This window comes from Antechinus flavipes, chromosome 2 (genome assembly GCF_016432865.1).
Source record: "Antechinus flavipes isolate AdamAnt ecotype Samford, QLD, Australia chromosome 2, AdamAnt_v2, whole genome shotgun sequence".
Taxonomy (NCBI): domain Eukaryota; kingdom Metazoa; phylum Chordata; class Mammalia; order Dasyuromorphia; family Dasyuridae; genus Antechinus; species Antechinus flavipes.
This window is the reverse complement of record NC_067399.1, coordinates 162,598,725-162,624,013: the sequence shown is the minus strand read 5'-3', so window position 1 is coordinate 162,624,013 and position 25,289 is coordinate 162,598,725. Positions and strand designations below refer to the sequence as shown.

Genomic DNA, 25,289 nt, shown 5'->3' with positions numbered 1-25,289 from the left:
TTTACTTCTTGAAAGTCCCACTGGCTTCCTTGCTCCTTTGAAAGTCTTCTCAAATCTTTCTGACCATTTTCTTCTCTGAAGAATGTTGTTCTTTCTCCCATCCCTTAAATGAAGATATTCCACCAAAACTCTCTCTTAGCTTTGTCCTCATCTCTTGTACATTTTCCTTGGGTGAATTTACTCATCCCCATAGGTTCAAATGTCATTTCTATGCAAATAATGCTTTATCCTTGACATTTTCCTCAAGCTCCACTTCAATTTTCTATTAGATATCTTTACTTGAATGCCCCACTGGGCATTATCCAACAACATGTCCAAAATAGAACATACATTTTAACAAAAATTACCTCTCATTATATCCTTATTTTTTAGGATGTGGTGGGAAGAGAGATTTTTGTCATTGCTCTCCTTATAGTCATTTATGCCTACTATCTTCAAATAATTATTTAGCTTCTCTTTCATTCCTTTTCTACAATTGATGGCTCACTAAGTCCATTTCAATCTTATCTGCCTAATCTGCTTTCAAATTTATTCCCTTATTTCCATCTCTACTTTCATCACTACAATTTAAATTCTAATTAACACTGGTCTCTTAACTGGTCTATAATGGAATTAATTTCTTTGAAATCCCTTTGCCATACAAACCTGCCCAGTCCTGATCACATTGTTCTGCTCAAAATTCTTTAATGTTTCTCAACTGCTTATGTAAATATGTTCACAGACTGGTATCCAAGGCCCTCTATTCTCTTCCCTGTTGGTCTGTGTCGTAGTCTCCTAACATTTCATTATATGCACCTTACATTTCAGCCAAACTTGGCTATTTGCTTCCCCTATACTTGCCTCATACTTCTGATCACTTATATACCTACAAAGTCCTTCATTTACCTCTCAGATGATCAAAACCCTATCTTCTCAAATGACATTTCCCTAAATAAAGCTTTTCTTAGGACTCATTATACTGGGCCAGCTCTAGCTATGTATCATTATTTTTTGACCACCTTCTCTCCAACTGCCTTGGTAAACATAGTACTCTCTCCACCTTACCTCTCATTCTATCTTTAATATTCTAGAACCATAATCAAAGCAATCCTTTCATTGTTATTGTAAAGGGAATGCTAATCTACTATGTATGTGACACCACTTTAGTAGCTAATGCTACTCTTCCTATTGCTCCTCTGGTCATTCCAATAACTTCCCAAAGCTAACATCCCTCCCATATTCATTACTTGTACTGTATCTTTCTAGTAGGATGATTAAGAGCAGGAAACATCTTCACTTTACTCTTTATAAGCCCAGAACTTAGAAGTACTACAGATGGGCGCAGCCTCAATCACACTGAGACCTGTTGAAGACCTTAGCTTAAAAAGACCAATTTCTCCCACTACATCCAGGGCCATCTCCAGTCATTCTGGTCTATATTTGACCAATGGACCCAGATATGTTTGGGGGGAAAGTGAGTCAGGTGACCTTGCCCAGCCCTCCTTCACCTGCCTGTCATGGCTTCAGCTCCCTGATGTCATGGTCCTCTTTCAGAAGGAAGGACAAACATTAAGCATGTACCATATGCTTTTTCATCCAACCATCTATCCATCTATATTACAGTTTAGTTTACCTTGAACCGCTTTATGTCTGTATTTTATCTTCCTTACTAGCCTATAAATTCCTTGAGGTTCCTCTAACATTCCCAAAATGGTACCTTACACGAGTAAGAACTAACAACTCTGTTAATGATAGGGATTCAAATAGGATTAGTGATATCATTTATGGTGAAATGCCAATGCCGATTAATGCCTTCTCTACCATATATCACTTTAAAGTGAATCTAAGCTTTACAGCATTGTGAGGTGATTTGCAGTCACACAGATGTCAGAAGTGGGACCTAAACTAAATTGGAAGAACAACTCTATATTCTCTACTAAATGTTAACTTTCATTCTGAATGAATATAACACATTCTAACATGGTCATATGTGATTAACTAACAGCAAATTCAGAAGGAGTAATTTATTTACTCAACATAAAACTACACAAACACCAGTTAAGATATCAAAATGTCATGATATTTGCAGATAATTAACACAAGAACTCTGAATTAACTTTTTATTAAAATAAAATCAAATTATAAATTCTCTTAGCAAAAAATACAATGTTTAGAGGTATTATCACTTATTTTAGATGAAATGGATTTAAACTGAATTCATGTGTTTCTGTCTATGAGATGCAATATTTGATCTTAGCCCAAAGAGCCTGAAAAACAATTATATGATGACTAATGTAAGAAAATAATAGTCACAGAAAATAATCAGAAATAGAAGTCTAAATATAGAAAGAAATATTTTTTAAAATTATTAAACTAAGTAAAGGTTTTATGGGACTCAACAATTAAGGAGGCGGCCCCAAAGTAATAAATACATATCCTGCGTTAAACTACCAACAGTGGAATAGAACCTGTAGATTAAATTCAACATTGGATAAAGGAGAATCGAAAGTCACAGGAAAAAGCCTCAGAGAGCACTCATCTTGCAAATGTACCACAGACAGAATCTACACTCCTGTACATCATGGTTAGGTTCCTTGTCTTTCCAAATGAACAAATTTAATTAAAGCACAGGGATCAATTTTTCTTGTGAAGAAAGCAATTGGCTTGATTTGTTGGGTATTCATACCAACTTATGTTCTTTATATAGCACTTTCCCTTAAGTTCTCACTAAAAATTTATTTAAATAACTAAAATAGGTACAGGTTAGGAAAAAAAAATCCTTCAGATTTTCAAATTCATTTGCATGACTTTATTCTTACTAGAAGACAATACTCATAATCCATAAGATAATTTCTCTTTGGAAGTAAACAGATTCTCTAGTTGGGCAATATGAATGAGACTTTTAATAGATTAGTCTCAGAGCTCCTTGACTACTTATTTGTAGTGACCTTCATTCCATTAACTCCATTTTAGCCATCACCAAAGTTCACACATTAACTACTATGATCATTTAAAACTGCTCCATATCTAAGATATGAATTCTAAAGTTTTATTCTACCCATTTCTTATCAGCTTTTGGAGCTCTTTATCATGTCTTCCTTCCCTAGGAAAATCATCATTGAGAAATTTCATCATCTTGCAGTCTCTAGTATTCATGCCTCATCAGTAATCATTTGTACCTCTGATTGAAGGACAAGACAATGGGTTATAAGGCCTCAATGTTGGGAAGGGGCTCAGCACAGTCTTCTCATTTATCACAAGCTAAACTGCTTTTGGATTTCTTTGGACTTCTCCACCATATCCTGGAATAATGAATCTCACCCTAGTACTCTTAATTTCTTTCTTCTCTTTTTGGCTTCCTGTTGTGAATTTTCTTTTCTCCGTTAGGTTGTAAGCTCAATGAGCTATTAATAACCATATTAAGAACATTCCAAAGCATTAATAATATAGAAATACAAATCAAAACACCTCTGAGGTTTCACTTCATATTCAGGAAATTAGCAAAACTGAAAAAAAGGTAGGAACAGTCAAATTAGAGGTGCTGTGGAAACATAGATACACTAATGCATTGCTGGTGGAGCTGTAAATTGATATAACCATTGTAGAAATTATACAAATAAAGTGACAAATAGAATGACCAAAAAATGATTCTGTTATGCTATATTCCAAGGAGGTCAATAATAAAGAAAGATAACATATAAACAATGTATCTATAGCAAAATATTTTTAGAATTGAAAACAAAGTAGATATCCATTAATTAAGGAATGACTCAACAAACTGTACTTGAATATCATAAATATAACTGCATTGTAAGAGATGTATATGACATAAATACTGAGAAGAATGAAGACTATCATGAACTGCTGCAAAATGAAGTAAGCATAGATAAAAAAAAAATAACACGTAGAATTAAAAATGTGAATGGAAAGATAAAATGGCAAAATTACAAAGAGTTGACATGGGAAGACATCTCTCTCCACTTCTTTGTGAGTGTCCACTGGTTTGAGAAATAGCATCCATAAGATTTTGTTTCTCTTACTCTTAAAAAAAAATAACATTCATCAGATGGCTCTCTGGGAGAGGGGAAGGATGAAATAAAGGGTAAAATTTAAGTTCTGTAAAAAGAAGATATCAATAAAAATTTATCTTAAAAATATTTTAAAATCATGACTCTTAGATATTGTTTGTGTCCCATAAGAAAATTTGACCAGTGTACCATTTCAACTTATATGAGTCATTAATAAAAATGTTACAATATTAGCCCAAACCCAGATCTCTTGAGGTACTCCAATGAAGAGTTTCTTCCAAGTGGTCACTGAACCATTAATGGATATTTCGGGTATAACTATTCACTTGGTTCTGATTCCACCTAACACTGATTTATAGTTACAATCTAGTTCATATCTCTCCATACTGTCCACATTAGCAACATGAGAGGCTTTATCAGATGCCTCAATGAATTTTTTTCAATCAAAAATGAATCTTTGTGATCCCATATATATATATATATATATTTTTTTTTGGGGGGGGGGCAAAGATACTAGAGTGGTTTGCCATTTCCTTCTCCAACTCATTATATAGATGTGCAAACTGAAGCAAACAGGGTTAGGTGATTTGCCCAAGGTTATACAACTAGGTAATGTCCAAGTGCAGATCTAAATTGAGGAAGATGAGTCTTCTAGGCTCAGCATTCTATCCACTATGCCATCTACCACACCTTAGGTAAAACTATATACATATTTTACCAATTTAGCAATACTATTCATAAAAGAAATGAAGCTAGTCTGGCATATTCGGTTTTTACTAGATGTTAGTCAATGATCCCTTATATAAGGCATTCTAGATTCTGCCAAGAATCAATCAAATTCATTAGTCTATAACTTAAAGGTTCCATTCTTTTCCCTTTATTGAAAGTAAAGATAATATCAACCCTTCTTCAGTTCTACTGTACATTATCTTTTCAGGGTTCCTCCTCCTTCCCCCACCCCAGATAACTGACTATAGTTCAATCATGTGTGCAAGTTATTACAATATGTTAAGATAATTGTTTAACTGGATCTGATGACAAATTCAAGAGCAATTAGATACTCTCTTACTACTTATCTAGTCAGTTTTTCCATGTTAGTTAATTACTAAGATAATGGATAATACCTAATTCTAAAATCTAGTCACAACTAGTCCAGATCTCTTATTTTTAACTACTACATGGACTTCCCCACAGCATGTTCTGTTGAAACCTTTATTTGGCCATTCACAAAACAGAACTGCTTATTTCTATGTACTCTTATGCTCTCATCCTATCACTGCTTCTAAGTTGCCAAATTCCAACTCTGAATAAATAACATCATTTGTATCCTCTGATCATGTTCACATGGTGTTGAATGAATCTGATATAAATCATGCATCTGAGCTATCTAGGTCCAATACAAAATAATGTTAGCTGAGTTGCAACTTTTACTCTTCCCCAATTCTCTTTTCAATTTCACTTGGAGGCTATTCTCAATTCTGTTCTTTTTTCTTTCAAAAACTTCTACTAATCACCTCTTTTTATTCTCACATCTGAGGCTCTTATGTGATATTTTACTGAGAAAAAATTGAAGGTAATCACCACAAGGTCCCTCTTCTCTGTATCTCAAAATTGCTTGATATAACCTCTCACTTTTTCCTTCTTTACTCCACTCTCTGATAATGCAACGGCCCTTCTTGAGGAGGTCAATCCTCTACATGTCCTCATGATTCCTGCCACCTTTTTTTAATCAACTCAATCATTTCTTCTGCTTTTAAATTTCATTCTTTTTAAATTTAATGGCTGTCAATGCTGCCTAAATACATGTAGAAGTCTCCTCCATATCAAATCAAGAATAACATGCATACATATCTATAAACAACAACAAAATATTACTAGACACTACCATATCTTAAAGCTATCATTCATTTTTTAAATTTTTAAAGTTTTTTAAAATAGCCTTTTATTTTCAAAACATATGCAAAAATAGTTTTCAACATTCACCCTTGCAAAACTTAGTATTTCAAAAATTTTCCCTCTCTTCCTCTCACCTCCCCTTCCCTTAGAGGGCAAGTAATCCAATATATGTTAAACATGTACAATTCTTCTAAACATATTTCCACATTTATCATGTTTCACAAGAAAAATCAGATCAAAAAGGGAAAAAACGAAAAAAGAAAAAAAGCAAGCACAACAACAAAAAGAGTGAAAATGTTATGTTGTGATCCATACTGTTCCCACAGTCCTCTCTCTGAGTGCAGAGGCTCTCTCCCTCACAAGAAGACCATTGGAATTGGCCTGAATCATCTCGTTTTTGAAAAGAACCACATGAATCAGAATTGATCTTCATATACTCTTGTTGTTGCCATATACCATGATCTCCTAGTTCTCCTCACCTCACTTAGCATCAGTTTGTGTAAGTCTTTCCAGACCTCTCTGAAATCATCCTGCTAATAGTTTCTCATAGAACCATAATATTCCATATACCATAACCTTATTTAGCCATTTCCAAACTGATGGGCATCCACTCGGTTTCCAATTTCTTGCTACTACAAGAAGGGCTGCTACAAACATTTTTGCACATGTGGGTCCTTTTCCCTTTTTTATGATTTTTTTTTTTTGGATATAGGTCCAGTAGAGACCTGCTGAATCTCTGACTGCTGCTGAATCAAAGGGTAGGCACAGTTTGATAGCCCTTTGACAAAGTTCCATACTGCTCTCCATTAGTGCCCTAGTTTTCCTACATCCTCTCCAACATTTATCAGTATCTTTTCCTGTCATCTTAAAGCTATCATTTATTTCTTCTTTTCTTGACCAGTGTTACCAAAGATTTCTTAACTTCCAAATGAGGTATTCTTTTCTCAGTCTTAATCCTTCTTGATCTTTTTGCAGTACCTGAGACTGTTGATTACTCTTTTCTCCTGACCACTCTCTTCTCTGCCCTTTTGGCTCTTCTGTCTGACTGCTTCATCTCAGCCAGAATCCTTTCCTGGATCTTCAATCATATCAAGTCCCCTAATTGTGGGTATACCCTAATACTCTGTACCAGACCTTCTTCTAGTCTCTTTTTATACTTTCTCAGTCAATAAACTTAGTAGTTCAATGGGTTAATTCTATCTTTTTGCAGGTAATTATCAGAACTATATGCCCAGTCCCAATCTCTAAGCTCCATATCAATGAATGTCCTAGAGACAGCTGAAACTCAGCATGTTAAAAACAAAACAAACAAAAAAACCCACCAACTTTTCATCCTCCATCTTTCATCCTCCCAACTGTGTGCTCTTTACCAAATTTCCTCCTCTTTCTCAAAGGCAACATCATCCTTACAGTCCTCAGTGGTCTCCTTAATTCTTATTCTCCCTCATTCTACATATGCCAGCAGTTGCCAAACTTTGCTGTGTGTGTGTGTGTGTGTGTGTGTGTGTGTGTGTGTGTGTGTGTGTGCGCTTTTCACCCCCACAACAGTTCTTACATCTGCTAGCTGATTGCTATAGCTATCTGATGGTTGTCTGTTCAATCAGATTCGGGTATGAATATCTGATTCATCATCTCTTGCCTTTGAGTTGGTCTCCATACTTCATGTCTCCTCTGAATGGCTGCAAAAACAATTCCCCTTAAGTGCAGATTTGACCATATTACTGTCCCAACATAATAATTCCTAGTGGCTAACTTACGTCTAAGACAAAAACAAACTCCTGTTTGATCTTTATGTCATTCTCAACCAGGCCTCAACCAACCCTTTCAGTCTCATTATATAGTACTCTGCTTTCTATAGTCTATGAGATAGCCAAATTAATTTTTTTCCCCATATCAGCCCAATTCCCTTTCTGTTCTCCCACAACTGAGAGATATTCCCTCATCATCTTTTATCTCACAGAATTCTTACTTCCTTCAGGATCTTTCATATACAAAAATCATATAATTTTTTTCATCATCACTGTCTTAATAGTATACATATTAAATATCTCTTGATGCCATCTCCCTCATTCCATCCTTCCTGCTACCAACTTTATTACTTTTTTCCAGAAACATTATGACTATCTCTTAACTGGTTTTCTTAACTTGGTTCCTCTCTTCTTTAAAAGGCTCTTATTGTTGTAGGAAATAATCTTCCTGAAACATAGTTCACATCATGCCCTTAACTAAAACACTTCAATTATTCCCCATTCACCACAGACTAAATTTCTACCTCTGTAGCAAGATTGATAGTTTAATAAACTTTAGCATATTTTATTTTGAATTATAATTAATCATATATAAACACACACACACACACACACACACACACACACACACATATATGTTTTATTTCCCTGACTATAATGTAAGCTTCATCAGGGTAAGGCCACTGTCTTTTTCATCTTTGAATCTCTCATAGTAATCAATGTACAATGCCTCAAAAGGTGTTCAATAAATAGTTATTGAATGAAGGAACTCCATTCTTGAAGCAATCTATGTTCTTTTCTAATTCAACCTTTTCGCTTTATAGTTAAGGTAGCTGATCTCTGGAGAGGATAAGTTACTTGGTCAGAGACACTGAAAAGTTTGTGTCAAAATCAGGTGTTTCTACTCTGTATCAAATACAATAAAAAGTTCTCTTAGGAATTTGTGCTGTTAGGCCCAAATTAGAGATAGAAATATTAAAATAAAACTCAAAGCACATGATTAGTGGTAGAATTTGCAGATGAGCCATTCTGAAATGTTGGATTTATCTTAATTATCTTAATTTTGAGTCTTCTTTAACATATGAATTTTTTGATCTACAGCCAGATGTAGATTGTTATCAAATAATGCAAAATATTGTCATTTGTATATAGAACCATTTTAAAAGTTTTTTTTTTTTAATTGTTTCTCTGACAATGGCAATGGCTTGTATTGAGTTATCTAAAACTTTCTTATTTCCCTCGGTACCATACATTCATGTGAATATGTTCATGCACATACATACACACAACATATACACATTCACAATACATATCTCCAAAACTAAAGGATCTAAAATTAGAGAATCAAGTATTTCTTCTACTTGAAACTGACTAAAATTAGGATCCAATACATAATTACAGTTCCATGAATATCAGTCTCTAGCTAACTGAGAAATTACATCATGAAAACAAAATTCAAATTGGATCAGTCAATATATTATGTTTACTGGATGTGTGGCAGAAAAAGACAATAGTTCTGCTAAATCAAAATTCCATCTCTAGAACTGTCTTGAGAGTGAAAAAAGTAATTTAAAAAGGCAAATAAAACTTCCTCAAGACAAAAATAGGTGTTTGTCTTTTCACTTTGGACTATTCTTACATAATTACGATAATCCTATACTGTAAATCTTTAGCTAATTAATTCTAAGTTTTTAGCAACAAGATTCTTAACCTTATCCTGTATTGAACACCATCTGTCTGTGGTGAATATTTAGCTTTGACTCACAACCTGTTTCCTAGCCCTTCCTTAACTAAATGTAGCTTCTTAAAAGATAGGAAAGTTTTCCATTCAACCAGAAGGGGTATGAGGACATATCCTATAAATAGGCCAGTTTTATTACTTTGTAATCTCCTGCTGCCATCTCCTGTGTTAAAGGAAGAAGTCACTTGTCACTTTTGAATAAGAATTAATAAGGCCTCTCTCATTGGTAGGAATAATTTTTACTGGTCATTCAGATTGGATGTTTCCTAAATGGAAAAAAACAAAACAAAACAAAAAAATAATGGAGGGGAGGGAAACAGCTGATTTCTCTTACCTCTAAATGATTCCGACGTTCAGCAATGACTCTCTCATCTTTATTTCCAAAGAGCTTCTTTGGAGGGAATTCTAAAGTAGCAAGCTGAAATGTACAAGAAAGGATTAGCATCACACCTGAATATTTTCTATAGAAATAAGTATTATAGTTTAAATTATGAAGTGGGGGTCAATATAATTTAATAGGTTAAAAATCAGGAGTCTTGAATATTTATCTTGAACCTTATCATTATTTTCTATGACCTTGAACTTATGAATTTGACCAAGATCAAGAAACTCTCTAAAGCTTGTTTTATCACTTGGAAAACAAGGAGTTTGGCCTAGACTGTCTCTAAGGACTTTTCTAAATTCAGTCTCTAGAAATCATCTTTGGCCAGAAAAGAAATGATGAAACAAATTAACTATTAATACTGACAATTCTAAAAAAAAAAAGCCATCTCTTTTGAAGATGGACATATGCTCAAGTTCTTCTTCAAGGACCTTCTAGTCACCAACTGAATTATATTTATGCATACTTCCCATGTGAAAAAAATGTAATCTTGTTCTTATGCAAGTGTTTATAATCAGCCTAGTTAATAAGCACTTATTAAATACTTACATGTGTCAAAAATAATGTTGAGGTCTGAGGATTCTAAGAAAAGCAAGAAGCAGTCATTGATCTCAAGAACAACATCTCCTGGAAATCTAGGTAATATTAGTTATACATATAGTGTGTTTACAGCAAAGATAATTTGAATGACAAAGGCATATCAGTTGGGGGGGAGCCTCCCACAGAAGGTGGGCTTTGGGCTAAATCTTAAAGAAAGCCAAGGAATTTCTGAATATTTTATCTAGGTGGAGGTGGGGAGAGACTAGTAAAAGGCATGGACATGGCAGATCTTGGTCCAGAAATTGTAGAAATACTAAGATAGTTAGAATACATGGAAGGAAGTAACATGTAAGATGAAAAGGCAGGATGGAGCCAGTTTTTAAGAAGTTCAAATATCAAATAAAGGATTTTATATTTGACCCTGGAGGTAAAAGGGAGCCACTAGAATACATGACCAGAGAGAATGACACGGTCAAACCCAGACTTTAGAAAAATCACCTTGGAATGAGGAAGAGATTCGAAGCAAGGAAACTAGTTAGAAGACTACTCAATAGTTGAAGGTAGAGGTTCTAAAAGGAAAGGGAATAAACATTTATATAGCATATGTCTTAGGCAGCATGCCAAGTGCTTTGTACAAATATTTTATTTGGTTCTACTTCAGGGCTCTGGTATAGAAAAGGCATATAGTTCATTCAAGTGCAAAGATGACATTTCTTTGAATGGGAATCCAAAGAGTAGGAAAAATACCATTTACATTTGTACATATATATGGGGCAGCTAGGTGGTGCAGTGGATAGAGCACCAGCCTTGAAGTCAGGAGTCTAAACACTTCCTGGATGTGTGACTCTGGGCAAGTCCCTTAACCCCAACTGCCTCAGCCAAAAATAAAGTTAACAAATTTAATATGTTTTTACACATATACTTTCCAAATAAGTCAATGATAGACTGGAACCCTGGCCTCATGATTCCTACTACGGTGCTTGAAACCATTGGGATATATTAGCTGAGAGATTTCAGAAATGAAGCCTTTAGAAACAATAAGCTGGCAACTCTGACACGTGCATTTTATGATTTTATAAAATCTTTTATATGCATTATCTCCTATGAGCTCATCTTTGTTCTTTCTGTACTTGGCTCCTGCCCTTATATTAAGTTATTCCCACAACAGTATGAGTGCACCTGCATGAGCAGGCCTATATGTACACGTTTTGCTCTGTCAAGGGATTTCTTCCTTTGGCATCTTACCCATGGAATTCTTGGGAGCCATCATTCTGCTAGTATGACTGACTTTCATTGCTAATGTACTTTAATGAGGAGAGAGATTTCTCTGCCAGTCATTTGGTTCTCATCGGGCCAAGATTTACTTGTCTATGAATCTCTCTCCCCCACCATGTAGTCAGGGATTGGTTTTGAATGGTTGGCAGTCACTCTTTCACAGTTTAGTTGTTTTGTCATTTTCTTCAGTGGATGATGAAGTGATGTGTCTTATGTCAGGAGAAATTTACAAACTGGTTTTCTTGCTATATTCAAGTAGTCAATTGAAAGGATTTTAGAGGAACTGCATCATGTAGAGAGAGAAATCTTTGATTTCTTCTTAAACAATAATATTTTCTTTCCTATGTCAAATAAACCTAACTCATTATGATCTGTGTCTCCAACATATATAATTTTCTTGCATGTGAGTTTAAGAGTTGGAGGAAATCTTAGAAATCATCTACCCTAACCCCTTTATTTTATAAAGGAGAAAATTCATTTGGGCCCACAGAAGTTAAATAATTGGTCCAGTCGCTCTATGGAACTAGTACCCTAATCAAATATCCAGTTTGAGTACTTTTTCATAAATGGGCAACCAAAGTAAAAATCCTAGTGGGCTTATGAAGATGTGAAAATGGTAGGTAGAGATTAGAGAGAATGACATGGCCAGGGTACTTCTATGACTAAAGAAAAAGTCATTTGTAAAGTTTTACTTGGAGACATGGGATCTTAATTTGAGAGCAATTCCTCTCACTGAACTACATAAAACTAGAAAACCATTTGTCCAAACTAGCAATACTTTCTAGGTGGAGTTAGATGACTCTAAACAAAAGAAGTCAATAGGCAACTGCAATAGGCAACAACTGATAGGGAGTGGCATGACCCAGAAAATATGGGACATTGTGGCTGCTATCCTAGGTGGCACAAAAATGATATAAAATGCGTAAGGGTAGCATTTTAAAGAGTTTAAAAGCGATGTACCAGATAAATTCAGGATGCTGGCTACCTGTAGGTGTAATAACATCCATGATCTCACTTAGCTCCTGATTACACACATGTCCAAAGTAAAAGGAGAGCTGAAGCTAATTTCTAAATTTCAAAAAGGGAGCAAAAAGCACTAAGACACTTTCATCAGAAGTAACCAGATAATGGAGGCAAAAGTTAATTTCTTTCCTTAATTATCCTGGTTCTTCGCTTCACTTGCCACCCATAGACACAAGTTTAGTGTATTTCCTTAATTACTTTGTCACATGGCATTTCTTCTCTACAGACTAAAGCATTTCAACAATTCTAAAAACCCACTGTAGGGAAGACAGTTTCCATCAAGCCAATTAGCTAATAAAGTATGCTATTTTTATATAACTTGTTACAAATTGGTTCTTTCTAACTTAATGCATGGTATTAGAGTGCTTTTTCACTAAAAAAAAAAAACAAAAAACAAAAAAAAACCTATTCCTTCCCTGCTTTTACTACTTATCCAAAAAATATCTTTTGAAACATAATATTTTAAAATAAAAAAAGTTAAGAAAGCCTTAAGTTTGGATGAGTAATAGCTACTAGCAAATAATCATACTCTTCAAATTGGACCAATGTTTTGGAAAGAAAAAAATATATATCTTTATTTGAGTGTGGATCTACTTTGAATAGAGACATAAAGCAGTGAAGTCTGCCAAATAAGTGAGGGAACTGAACCAGAAAATCTCCATGAGAACTTCACTGTAAAAGATGCTGCTGGAAGGTCAGAAAAGCTTACTTTATTCTGAGATTGCCTAATTCTATAGTCAGCATAGTTAATGATTCTATATTGATTTTCTCACTTCTGGCCAGGAAATTTTCTTAGAAGCAGGTAGATGGTACAAAATTTATTAGACACTGCACCAGATATAGAACTACCTCCAATTCTTTAGGATATAGAGAAGACTGCTAATGCTATCCTTCCCTAAATGCCTTCTGGCAGGAGACTATGATGGGGAATGGAGGGAAATGCATGCCATCTACCTTGGCATCCTCACTTATTCCTGATCATTTTGGTGTGCTGGTCTTTCATGAGAAAAGAACACAGCACTGGTTAAGAGATTCATCACCTTTTAGCAAATATAGGATTAGGAGTCATTTGAAGAATAGATCCAGAACACTCAAGACTGCTAATGTTCTTAAACTAAATGTGTCCAACATGGAACCTATTATCTTCCCCCCTCATTCTTCAAACTTCTTCTTTTTCTATTGAGAGTACCACCATCTTTATAGTTACCTAGGTTTCTAACCTCAGAGTCAACCTCTATTTTTCCTCTTCTTCATATGTAGTTCTTTGACAAATCTTGTTCCATCTACCTGTACAATATCTTTAAATGAGGTTTTTCTCCCTTATTTAATTCCCCCTAGATGGCACACATTTAATAATTTCCCAATTATATGTACAATTTTAATATCCTTCACCACCCTCCCCAATTGCAAGAAAAGTTACCTTTCTCTTACTCATATGGACCATCACTCTTAGACTTCTAAGTCAGTTGTAGATATTACATTAATAGGTTGGAATGCAGAGAAAGGCAAAAGTATTTTCTACTCTAATAGAACTCACAACCTAATGAGGAAGACAACATGCAAAGTGGGTGCAAATAAGATAAATACATGTAAATTGGAGGTAATTTAAGGGAGAAGACACTATAGAATTAAGGAGATCAGTAAAAGCTTCCTGCAGAAGAGAGGAGTTAGTTGATACCTGAAGGAAACCAGGAAACCTCCTAATTAGTCTCCCTTTAAGACTCTCTGCTTTCCAGTTCAAATTATTATTTTTTATTTTGGCAAGGCTACTGGGGCTAAATGACTTGCCCAGGGTCACACAGCTAGTAAGAGTCAAGTGTCTAAGGCTAAAATGAAACTAAGTTCCTCCTCACTCCAGGGCCAGTGTTCTACCTTTTTTTTTTTTCCCTCTTAAAGTAAAAGTCACATTACATTATTCTCCAACCCAAACTGAAGCAGCTTCATATTGACTCTAGGTGTAAGTACAGGCTCTTCTGTTTGTAATTTAATGCCTTTTACAATCTATTTTTCCAACCATATTAGATGTTCCTCTCCTTAATCCACTCTTTAGTACAGTAACCTTGTGGTTTCTCATACATGACATCTTATTTCTCATGTCTATGCCATCTTTGGGCTGCGATCTTTGGGCTAAATGTTCCTCAGTGAACTTTCTCTCCCCTCTGCCTCTTAGAATCATTCCCTCTCTTTACTAAAGAACCACTTTTTGTATGAAACCTTTCCAGATTCCCACAGCTTCTAGCAGCTATTCCTCTTATAAACAAAACGAAATACTTTTATTTATTTTTTATGTACTAGGCTCCCCGCACTCACCCAAGAGAATGTAAACTCCTGGAGGGGAGAGACTCTTATTTTTGTTTTTGTTCTTCTAGAGCCTGACAGAGTACCCGATACATAAGAACAAAGGATAAGGCCTGGACCCATATCTTTGATATAGGGAAATATTATAACTAAAAAGAATATTATTTCAATTTCTTTTATTTATCACTCATTTATTCTATAATTATAATTAGAAAAATCATCTTCACTTTCTTCTAAATCTAGCCAAAAAATGAGAGTTTGGTAATGGACAATACTGCAACATAGTCTACCCAGGATCTAGAATAACAATTGCATACAAAAAGATGTCAAAGACAACCAGCAGCCACCTTGCAACACTCCTGAATATACAGGGAGCAAAATAAAATGAAACTAGGAATATTCAATAATATAAAATAAAAATACAATAAACCACAGATGATGTTAATATGTGGTTTTCTAAGTCAACATACAGCCAACAGGCATCTCTTTATAGAGTTTAATGTATAAAAAAGTATATATAAAAGTTTATATAAATAAATAGAAAGTTTTGATTTGACTTTCTTACTATTGGACTACAATTTCATCAATAATACTTCAGTGAACTTCATGATATCTAGATTCCAATCCTGGCTTCTTCTAAATTACTGGAGTGATCCTATGGTATTTAATTTTCCTGGTTCAGTGACACAGTGGATAGAGAACAAGGTCTGGAGTCAGGAAGTCTCCTCATCCTGAGTTCAAATCTGGTCTCAGACACTTAGTATTTCGGTGGCCCTGTCCTATTTGCCTCAGTTTCTTCATCTGTAAGATTATCTAGAAAAGGAAACAGCAAACCTGTTTAATATCTTTGCCAAGAAAACCGTAAGTAGGATAATGAAAAGTTGGAGAAAACTGAACAACTAAGTAGTTTCCCTCAGCTTTGGTTTATTCATCTATTAAATAATGTGGATGAGCTAGGTACCACTTTGGTTACTTCCAATTGTAAAATGTGATTCGATATAATTCAGTTTTATAATCTCTTAAGAGGAAAGATGAAATCTTGATGATCTATAAGATTCTTTCTGACTCTTGACAATCAATAATTCATACAGTGACTACCAAAATCTTTCAAAAATGAATTAAAAGTTGAATGTTGAATCTACTACCATAAACTAAAGGACACAATAAGGTTTTGTTTTTTTTTTTTTTTTTTTTAACTACACATATAAAGAAATAGAGGGAATTAAAAGAAAGTAGTGGGGCTCTCATTTGAAGCAAAACTCAAATCCACAGAAACAGAATTGAGATCACACTGATAAACAGAAGAAATTTATTCATGTTGTTTTTCAAAAGGTTACAGAAAATGAAAGAAACAGAAAGAAGTGGGTCAGCAGTATTCAAGGGGGAAAAATACTTCAAATTGCATCTTCTCCTGCAACAAAAAGGCAATGTTTTTTACCCTGTTGAGATGGTAGAAAATGGTGCAGGGGTTGTTTGAATTTTTATAGGAAAAATGACAATTACAATAAAAGTAAATGATTATATATGACTGGAATAAATTAGGGCATTATTTGTGAGGAAAATGTTAGCTGTGGAAAAGAGGAAATTCAGACCTAAGGTGATCTTGGTATAATACAAAATCAGGCAATTTTATTACACAGAATACAACAGAGAAAAGAAAAACTGGAATAAAACAAAGTATTTTATTAGTCTAATAGAAATCCAATATAAAATGTATTTTATTCTTTAATTTAGTAAATACTCAAGATGAATGATGAAATAAATTTTAATAAATTAAAGGAACAGAATTCACAACTTTAATTTAGTTCCTGTCAATGTCCACAGAGAATATTTTCCCTTTGTCAAGTACTTATATGTGGAACCCCAAACCTATTTCTGAGACTTTGCTCAAAACTCAGCAAACAAAAACAATCTGGAAAAGAGCTATCTAGAGGCTAGGGATTCAAGGGGGATCTTTCTTTCTTTCCTTTTTTTTTTTTGGTTTTTATTTTCATTTATTTACTTTTTTGTAATAGCAATGGATCAATTTGTTTTGTTTTACATGACTAATATGGAAATTTTTTTAATTAAAGCTTTTTATTTTCAAAATACATGCATGGATAATTTTCAGTATTCACCCTTGCAAAACTTTATGTTCCATATTTTTTCCCTCCCTTCCATCACCTCCCCTAGATGGCATGTAATCCAATATGTTAAATATGTATAATTCTTCTATACATATTTCCACAAATATGCTACACAAGAAAAATCAGATCAAAAAGGAAAAAAAAAATGCAAGCAACAACAAAAAAAGTGGAGATACTACGTTGTGATCCAAAGTCTGTTGGGGAATCTTACTTTCAAGATCCTTGGATTGCCATAAAAATTGCCATTTCAAGAATAAAAGCTATGTAGAACAAGCCAAAACTCTTCATTCTGAAGGTCCACATTTCTATCTTTCTCACATATATCTACCACCAAAAACAACTACCAATTTTTCCGGGTGTAGTTAGGGCAGCATAAGATTGTCCTGTCTCTTTACTTCAACAAAAAACATATAATAAGTATTAATTAAGCCCCTATAAGTTATACTGTGATAAGAGGTTTGTCCTAATTTCTTAATTATATTTTTTAATTTGTCTCAATGTTTTTGTTTGTTTCTTTGTTTTAATATTTCCATCTTAAAATCTACCCTATTATATTGGAAGAATGTAGTATAGGTCCTTGTTTCAATATGTATTCCATCATTCTGTTCATCTATTGCTGCTAAAAAGAAAATTCAATGTAATATGTTTGTTTTCATTAGAAGAATTTCTCTTTTATCTCAATCCACTTTTAGAGACCAGAGAGATATAGTAGTTAAATACAGGTGGTGTCAGAAGAGACAGATAACAAAATATTTGATAAATAGTATCATTACTTCTTCAGATATAAATAATGGCAGCACTGAAATATAGAAAAGAAATTAAAATGAGTAATAAAAATTCATGCCTATTTTTTATGATTCCATAAAAATTAAACAGCTTAAACTTGATTTTAAATCACTTAAAGAAAACTGAGGACAACTAATAAAATCATGGAACCTTTACAACTTAAGACAAACATTTGGCTGCTTTTGTGATACCTAATAAAAGATATATTTGTCATTTTTCATGCAATTGAATTGAATATTCTTTACTTATATATCTTACAATTATTTGACTACACTAGTTTAAACAATGAGGGAGGTAAAATTCTTTGCAGCAATGCAGTCAGTCAAGCCAGATATTACTTGTCTTCTATACATAAACTCACCTAAATGACATCTGGCAGTTTATGAAACATCCTTGCCTTATGAGTTTGTCTGATGCTGTAAATTTCAGCACTCCAGCTTTTGAGAAATGCTAATAATGAAAACTCATCAAAGAACCACCATAATTCTTATGGCTGACTAGATGGATGCATTTCTGGCTACTCAAAATTAATGGCAGATCCTAGGGCCTTATAAGAACAGCTGTCACTAAGAAATATATTTGTGAACAAATAAGCAATGCTCCTCTAAGTTTGATTTGTTATAGGCATAAAACAACAACTCTTCAGAACAAACTAGACTGATTATTAATGGAAGAATGGTTGAGCTTTCTGCATTTAATAAGGTAATTTGAGGTCTGACTTTATCTAGAAAGGGTAAAGGTAATGTTGTATGATCTGGCTGATACAGTTGACAAACAAGGCCAAGAGACTATCAGTGCTTTTCAAAGAGGTCAGGTATACTGTCTTTTCTATTTAGGATCTCAAGTATGAGATTTTCCTAAGTTCATAACTCTTAACTGGAGCTTCATTTGTTCAGAACAAGGTACAGTGGGGATGAAAATTACAACCTCTTCTCTCTGAAATCATCTTTGAATGACCTTCAATCTGGACCATTTTGCAGTATACATATGTTTAAGGGCGAGACATTATGCATACTGCAATACTTGAAAAATTGGGAAATATATTAATTCTACAAACCAAAATTTTGCATTAAGGTTAAGATGAAAATTTAAGAATAATGGTATTAATTTTTCTCTTTCTTTTTTCTTTTTCTTGTAACTATTCCTCTTGAGGGAAAATCCCACATGATTACCTTTATCAGGATGACTTTTAAAAAGTTCTACTACAGCAATCAGGAAAACTGAGTGTTCTAGAGGTTACAAAGTCCATGAAAAGAAAGTACAGATGATACTGGGGGGAAAAATTACAGGATGGGAAAACAGGTGACTTGAGTTTGAGTTCTGGATGTGTCACTAACTAGCTGAATTATTTTGGGCAAGTCATTCATCCTCATAAGGTTTGTATGAGGTTGTAAAAGAGCAGGGATTCTTAAAATGAAATTCATGCCTTTAAAACAATTTTTTTGGTAACTATGTTTCATTTACAGTCTTCTGTATTTTATGCTTTTAAAAATATTTTGATAAAGAGTCCATCCATAGGCTTCACCAGACTGCCAAAGGTGTCCAGAACACACAAAAAAGATTTGTATTAGGTGAATGAATTTTGAAGAGACATATATTAATTACCTACTACATATAAGGCACAGTCATAAAAGCAAAGGATCAATAAATCAATATGTATTTATGAAGAACCTACTATGTACCTGGGGCTATGCTAGATGCTAGGGATATAAATATAATCAATGAATATAACATGTTACAGATTTGTCTTCTTCTAGCTTTAAAATTCTATCAATTTACACATGGTTGTAAAATTCCATTGTTAGTTGTTGAGGAAAACTTGAGAGAGGTGAAATTTTTACAACCTTAAGTTAATTTTATATCCTACCTTTAGTTTTTCCAATTTGTCCTTTCATAGATGGAATACATTCAGTTCTCGTAGGAGCAGAAAGGGTTAATAATCATCTTTTTGATATTGAGGTGATACTATTCTAAGCTATATGACTTCAAAAATAAATTCTGATTAATAGTTTTAAAGATTAACTGATGTTCAGAATAGAAATATGGCAGTAATCTGGCAATTTGTATCTGTCAATGTTTCTCCATCATGGTAGGGAGATGCTGGAATAGGTGGTACATACTAGTTAAAGAGCTGTTCCTTGCATTATTATTATTATTATTATTATTAATTAGCATAATTAAAAGTAATGTAATATTTTACATGGTTCACTAAAATTCATAATATTCCAATATTCCATTAGATCTGTGATCCCATTGATATAAGTACTCCCTCTATAGATAGAGGAATGCCTTTTTTTTTTTTTTTTTTTTTTTTTTGCTAAGACAATTGGGGTTAAGTAACTTGCTCAGGCTCACACAGACAGGAAATGTTAAATGTCCAAGACCAAATTTGAACTCAAGTCCTCCTGACTTCAGGGCTGGTCCTCTATCTACTACACCAACCAGCTGCCAATTAAAAAACAGATAGTGGGAAAAAATATATTACCTGAATCATTTAATGTTGAAAAATTGGGAGACGTTAAATGGATTTACAGATTATAGAAGGATTTATAACCATATAAAGAGATCATAGGATTATACTAGAGAACTAACAAGAGATATTATGGGTACATCCTTAATTTTCTGAGGTTATTTTAGAGGGAAACTATGCTATCTCACAAAATTCCCCTTGACATTATAGGCAGAGAGAGAAGATTGGGCTGAATATTTTACTGATCTCAGTTGACTCTCATATGAATTATATAATAAACTTTTCAACTGAATATAGAGACCCTAGTTGCATTTCTCCCTAATAAAGCTGAAAATTAGCAACTGTTTCATCTCATGAACAACAACAAAATGGAACCTAAGGATTCTTGATGTTTAAGGTGAAAAGGTAAATCCATAGAGAGAAAAGAATCCCTACATATTTATTCTAATTACAGGCCCTGACTGCCAGTCAATAAGACAACACTGTTTAAGGAAACCTGTTCATTCCTCAGTATTCTGACAATAGTTTAAGTTTGATCACACGGCTACTTAAAAACAAAATAAAATAAAAATATATAAATCAAGTGGAGAAGCAGCACACAGCTTATTCACTGAATGTTCTCAGTAGTTATGGTTGATAGATTTATGTTGTATACTGGGTAGATTTGTACTTTTTATATTAAAATTAGAATGTTATTTGTAAAACTATTTAGAATGTACTTAAAAGACAGATGGTGAATTTTTATCTACAGCTACTGCAAGGGTGATAACCATTTATTTTGTACTGCTTTGGGAGAAATTATGTGACAAATGCAAAAAAGTGAGAAATGATTCTATCTCTATAAATGAAACAAACTGAAAGTCAAACAAACTAAATAATCTCTGTTCAACTCTCAGTCCTGTTAATAGTATTAAGTAACTAATGTGTTAGGTAGTTTATAAAATAAGAGTTTCACTTCAAATTTTAATTTGTATCAAGCAAACAAATACTAGCTTTTACATTACTATCTTTTGATTAACTCTTTCCACCTCAAGGATGTATCCCCCTTTGACATTTAGGAACTTCACTGACTTGATATATTTTCTGTGACTTTAATAGCTTTGCTCCCTTTTCCGGCCAGGTAAACATGGCCCAGAGCATCCTTAATAATAATTTATTGTTAGGATTCATGTAGCACTTGTAGCTGTAGAATTCTATTTTATTGAAGTGATCCATTTTTACAATTATGCAAATTGTGAGATCATAAAGCCCTTTACACCAATAAAAGCCTATCCTTTAAAAAATAAGAAGAAAAAAGGGGTAGGGGGAGAAGATTTATATTTTATAATCTCTATTACTCACTTCCAATAATTAACTCCCAAAGTTAGCAATTCTTTTTAACTGAGAGATTATGCAGTTTGTTCTAACACTGTGCCGTGCCCCTAATGGACAATTAATAAATGCCTCTTATTACAAGTAAGCTGGCTGTATTCACATTGAGGAAAGTACTCTAGCCTTATCATAAATGTAGAACAAAGGCTTAAAAAAAAGAATGAACACTTCCGAACCTACAAAGCTGTCAGCATTGTGATGACCTACTTACACCTCAGCCTGCTGCAATGCTGTATTATTTTTTAAAAAACAAAACAAAAACAGACATCTAGCCAAATTTTAAAAGGACAGGGGACAACAAGTTTGTCTTTTTTAATAGAGAATGATAAAATGTGATTTTTTAAAGAAGCTTTTGTTCTTTTAGTTTTATTAACCAGGGACACTTTAAGATTGTAACAATTATTCAAAAAAGGTAGATATTTTAATATATAAACTACAATTGCAAGTTCCATTTTATAAAGGAGAGTAGGGGAATTGGTTCTTTCTTTGAACACACAACTTGGCTAATAATGATTAAAATTAAAAGGTACTAAGAAGCCTCTGCTGTTCTCAAGAGAATCACAGACATAAAGTTTTCATACAGAAAAAGACCACTGGGAAAATTACTTGCATGATGAATTCTCAAAGGATATGATATTTAGCAGATGCGGAGTAATACTCAACACATTTCATCTGGCGTTCTCACAGCTTTTTTGTAAACAAGCAATGGAATTATCATTTTACAGGGTGAAAACTGTGAAACTTGGGCCTTGACTTTGTTCACAATTTCACTGGAGGATAATAGAGTATTGAGAATGAAAGCCAACAGGAATCATTACTTTGCATGACATGAAAGCACATTAACAAAGATTTTAAAACAAGTCAAAATAAAAAAGTTGGACTTTTTATCAGAAACAAGGGACTGAACTGGATTACATAGTGAACTCTCAATCTGAATCTGATGACAGTGGGTCAACACTGTTAAAAGTAATCCATTCTCAAGAAGTGCTTACAGAGTGAGGGTAGGGGGATACTTTTCTTTAGGAATTTGTCCATGGAAATGAACCTAATGACTTAAGAAATCACCATCATGCTCTACCCCACATAAAAATCTCTTACAATCCTCTGTGGCTTCTGTCCTCTTCTTCAGAAAAGTGGTCTTCTAGATTATATTTAAAAGCACATCTAAAAATCAACTCTGTGTGTGTGTGTGTGTGTGTGTGTGTGTGTGTGTGTGTATACACACACACACACACACACATATATATATATATATATTTTTTTGTTTTTGTTTTTTGCTGAGGCAGTTGGGGTTAAGTGACTTGCGCAGGGTCACACAGCTAGGAAGTGTTAAGTGTCTGAGGCCAAATCTGAACTCAGATCTTTCTGATTTCAAGATTGGTGCTCTATCCAGGCCATCTAGTTGCCCCCAACTCAACTACTTTAAAACAGAAATTCCATTTGTATTTGCAGAATCAGGCCTGTGAATAAGGTATTTTTCACAGAAATTCTCAGAAATCCATTTCTTTGATACTATCTATCCAATACTGATTGGTTCATTATTTTATGTTAGTTGGTGTGGTGGTATAAGTAACTTTCTCCTAGTAAAGTGGTGTTAAACTTAATTAGAATAATACATAGAGATCCCTAAGACTTAGAAAACCACACATACTAACTATGATCTATTATGTTCTTATTTAGTTTGTTAAATAATATCCAATTACATATTTTAATCTGGTGTTTGACATCACTGAGCTACTTAACAGGTAGGAAAATATGGAGAAACAATTGTTTAATTTCTTAGGAACCTTTCTGGTCCTAAAGATTAAATGTTATGAAATTGATGGTACTAAATTTCTTAACTGAAGAACTCCATAGTTGGTTTCCCCTAATTATTAAACTTTAATAAATTAAATGGATTTTTGAAATCTCTTGGCGTTTAGACAATGGAGATTTTATATAGGGTTCCTGAATTTGTTTCAATGTTCTGATAATTTTAATTTAATAAAACTGATTTCCTTTTTTAATCTTAGATCTTTTATCCATTTGAAAATATACCAGAAAAGGGTCCATAAGCTTCACCAGATTGGCAGAAGTCCATGACATGAACTTCTAAGTCAATTTGGCAGTTTGTCATAGTGCTCCATAAAGAGATCAGTGAATATATATAACTGCCTTATAATCATATAAAAATAGTGTAATTTCTATAAAGTTTTAGCATTTTCTTACAATACGTCTGTATTTTAATCCAATTTTTTAGATGAGGAAACTGAGGCTCAAAAAGCTAGATAAATGTCAGAAATGCAATTTTAAAAATTCATTCAAATCAGCTGTCTACTAGATATAGTCCATTACAAAGGAACTGAAAGGAACTGTTAAATAAGTTCAGCTTCCCACTGTTTGTAACATGTTAACCAACCACTGTCTTAGGAAGCTGAACACACAGAGCATGAGGGCAGCATGGAAACAAGGAAATGTACAGTAGCATCTGAAGAACAGTCAGTAGGTCATAGTTGTTGAAAAACAGACTACATGCATGGAGATAAAAAAGTATAAGAATATTAATGAGATGGGAAGGGACTAGGTCATAAAGAAATTTTAATGTCAAACAGAGGAAGTTATCTTTGAGCACTAACCTCACTTTGAGTTAGTGGAACTCACTGAGCCACAAGAGTGATATCAGATTCACACACTGGGAAAATCACCCAATAGATAAACAGTCAAAGGAGGTGAACAATCAGCTTTCTAAGAAAAAAATAACAATGTGAAAAAATGTTCCAAATTACAAATAGAGAAATGAAAATTAAAACAACTATTGGAGGTCCTACTTCATATTCAGACAGCATGAAACTGTGATTACTGAGTCTACTATAAATCTATTACTAAGGCAAGGCAATTCTTTTATATCTCTCTGATGGACTTGCTCTTCCAATCATAATATATATTCCAATTCTTTCCTTCTCTCCTAACGGTGCTCCTGACACCATCTTTTCCCACCTTCTCAGCTAAGGATCTCACTTCATAATGACTGAAAAAATTGAAACCACTAGATCAAAGCTCTTTCTTTCCTCCCCTAATCTCACATCACTTGGATGTCTGTCCCCATCAACTTTTCCTTCACTTCATTCTCTATGAAGAAGTGGTACTTTTCGTGGCCAAGAGCAAACTGTTCTGTAATACATCCCTGATTCTAACTCTATTCCTCTTCTGCAAAAGACTGCTTTTTATGCTTCCCTACTATCTCTAATCTTTAATATTTCTCTATTTACTGGTTCCTTTCCTGAGCCTACAAAACACCTATATCTCCTAAGCCTTGAGAAATCCTCTTTTTTTTTTAATCTTGTCATTTCTGACATTTCTAATTTTTGACTAAATTATCTCCATTTTTTTCTTTAATCATAAAACCTCTGCACTTTGGCTGCTGACATCATCATATAAATGAAATTGTTCTCTCAAAAGTCATCAATGATGTCTTAATTGCCAAATCTGAAAGTATTTTCCCAATTAATATCTTTCTTGAGTTTTCTGCTCCTTTGATAAGGTTGATCACCCATTTCTCTGGATACTCTTTAGGTTTTTGAGACACTGCTCATGACTCTCTTTCTTCCTCTGTGACACTCCTTCTAGTCTCCCTTGCTACTGCTTTA

General features: G+C 33.7%; 1 protein-coding gene across 2 annotated transcripts in view; it reads right to left on the bottom strand.

Moving 5' to 3' along the window:
• Positions 1-25,289, bottom strand: part of KIF16B (kinesin family member 16B) — a 341,764-nt gene that overhangs the window by 39,278 nt on the left and 277,197 nt on the right. For both annotated transcript variants that reach the window (XM_051975895.1, XM_051975896.1), the window contains one exon: positions 9,727-9,810. In XM_051975895.1, the coding sequence (XP_051831855.1) occupies positions 9,727-9,810 (84 nt within the window). The remainder of the gene's footprint in view (positions 1-9,726; positions 9,811-25,289) is intronic.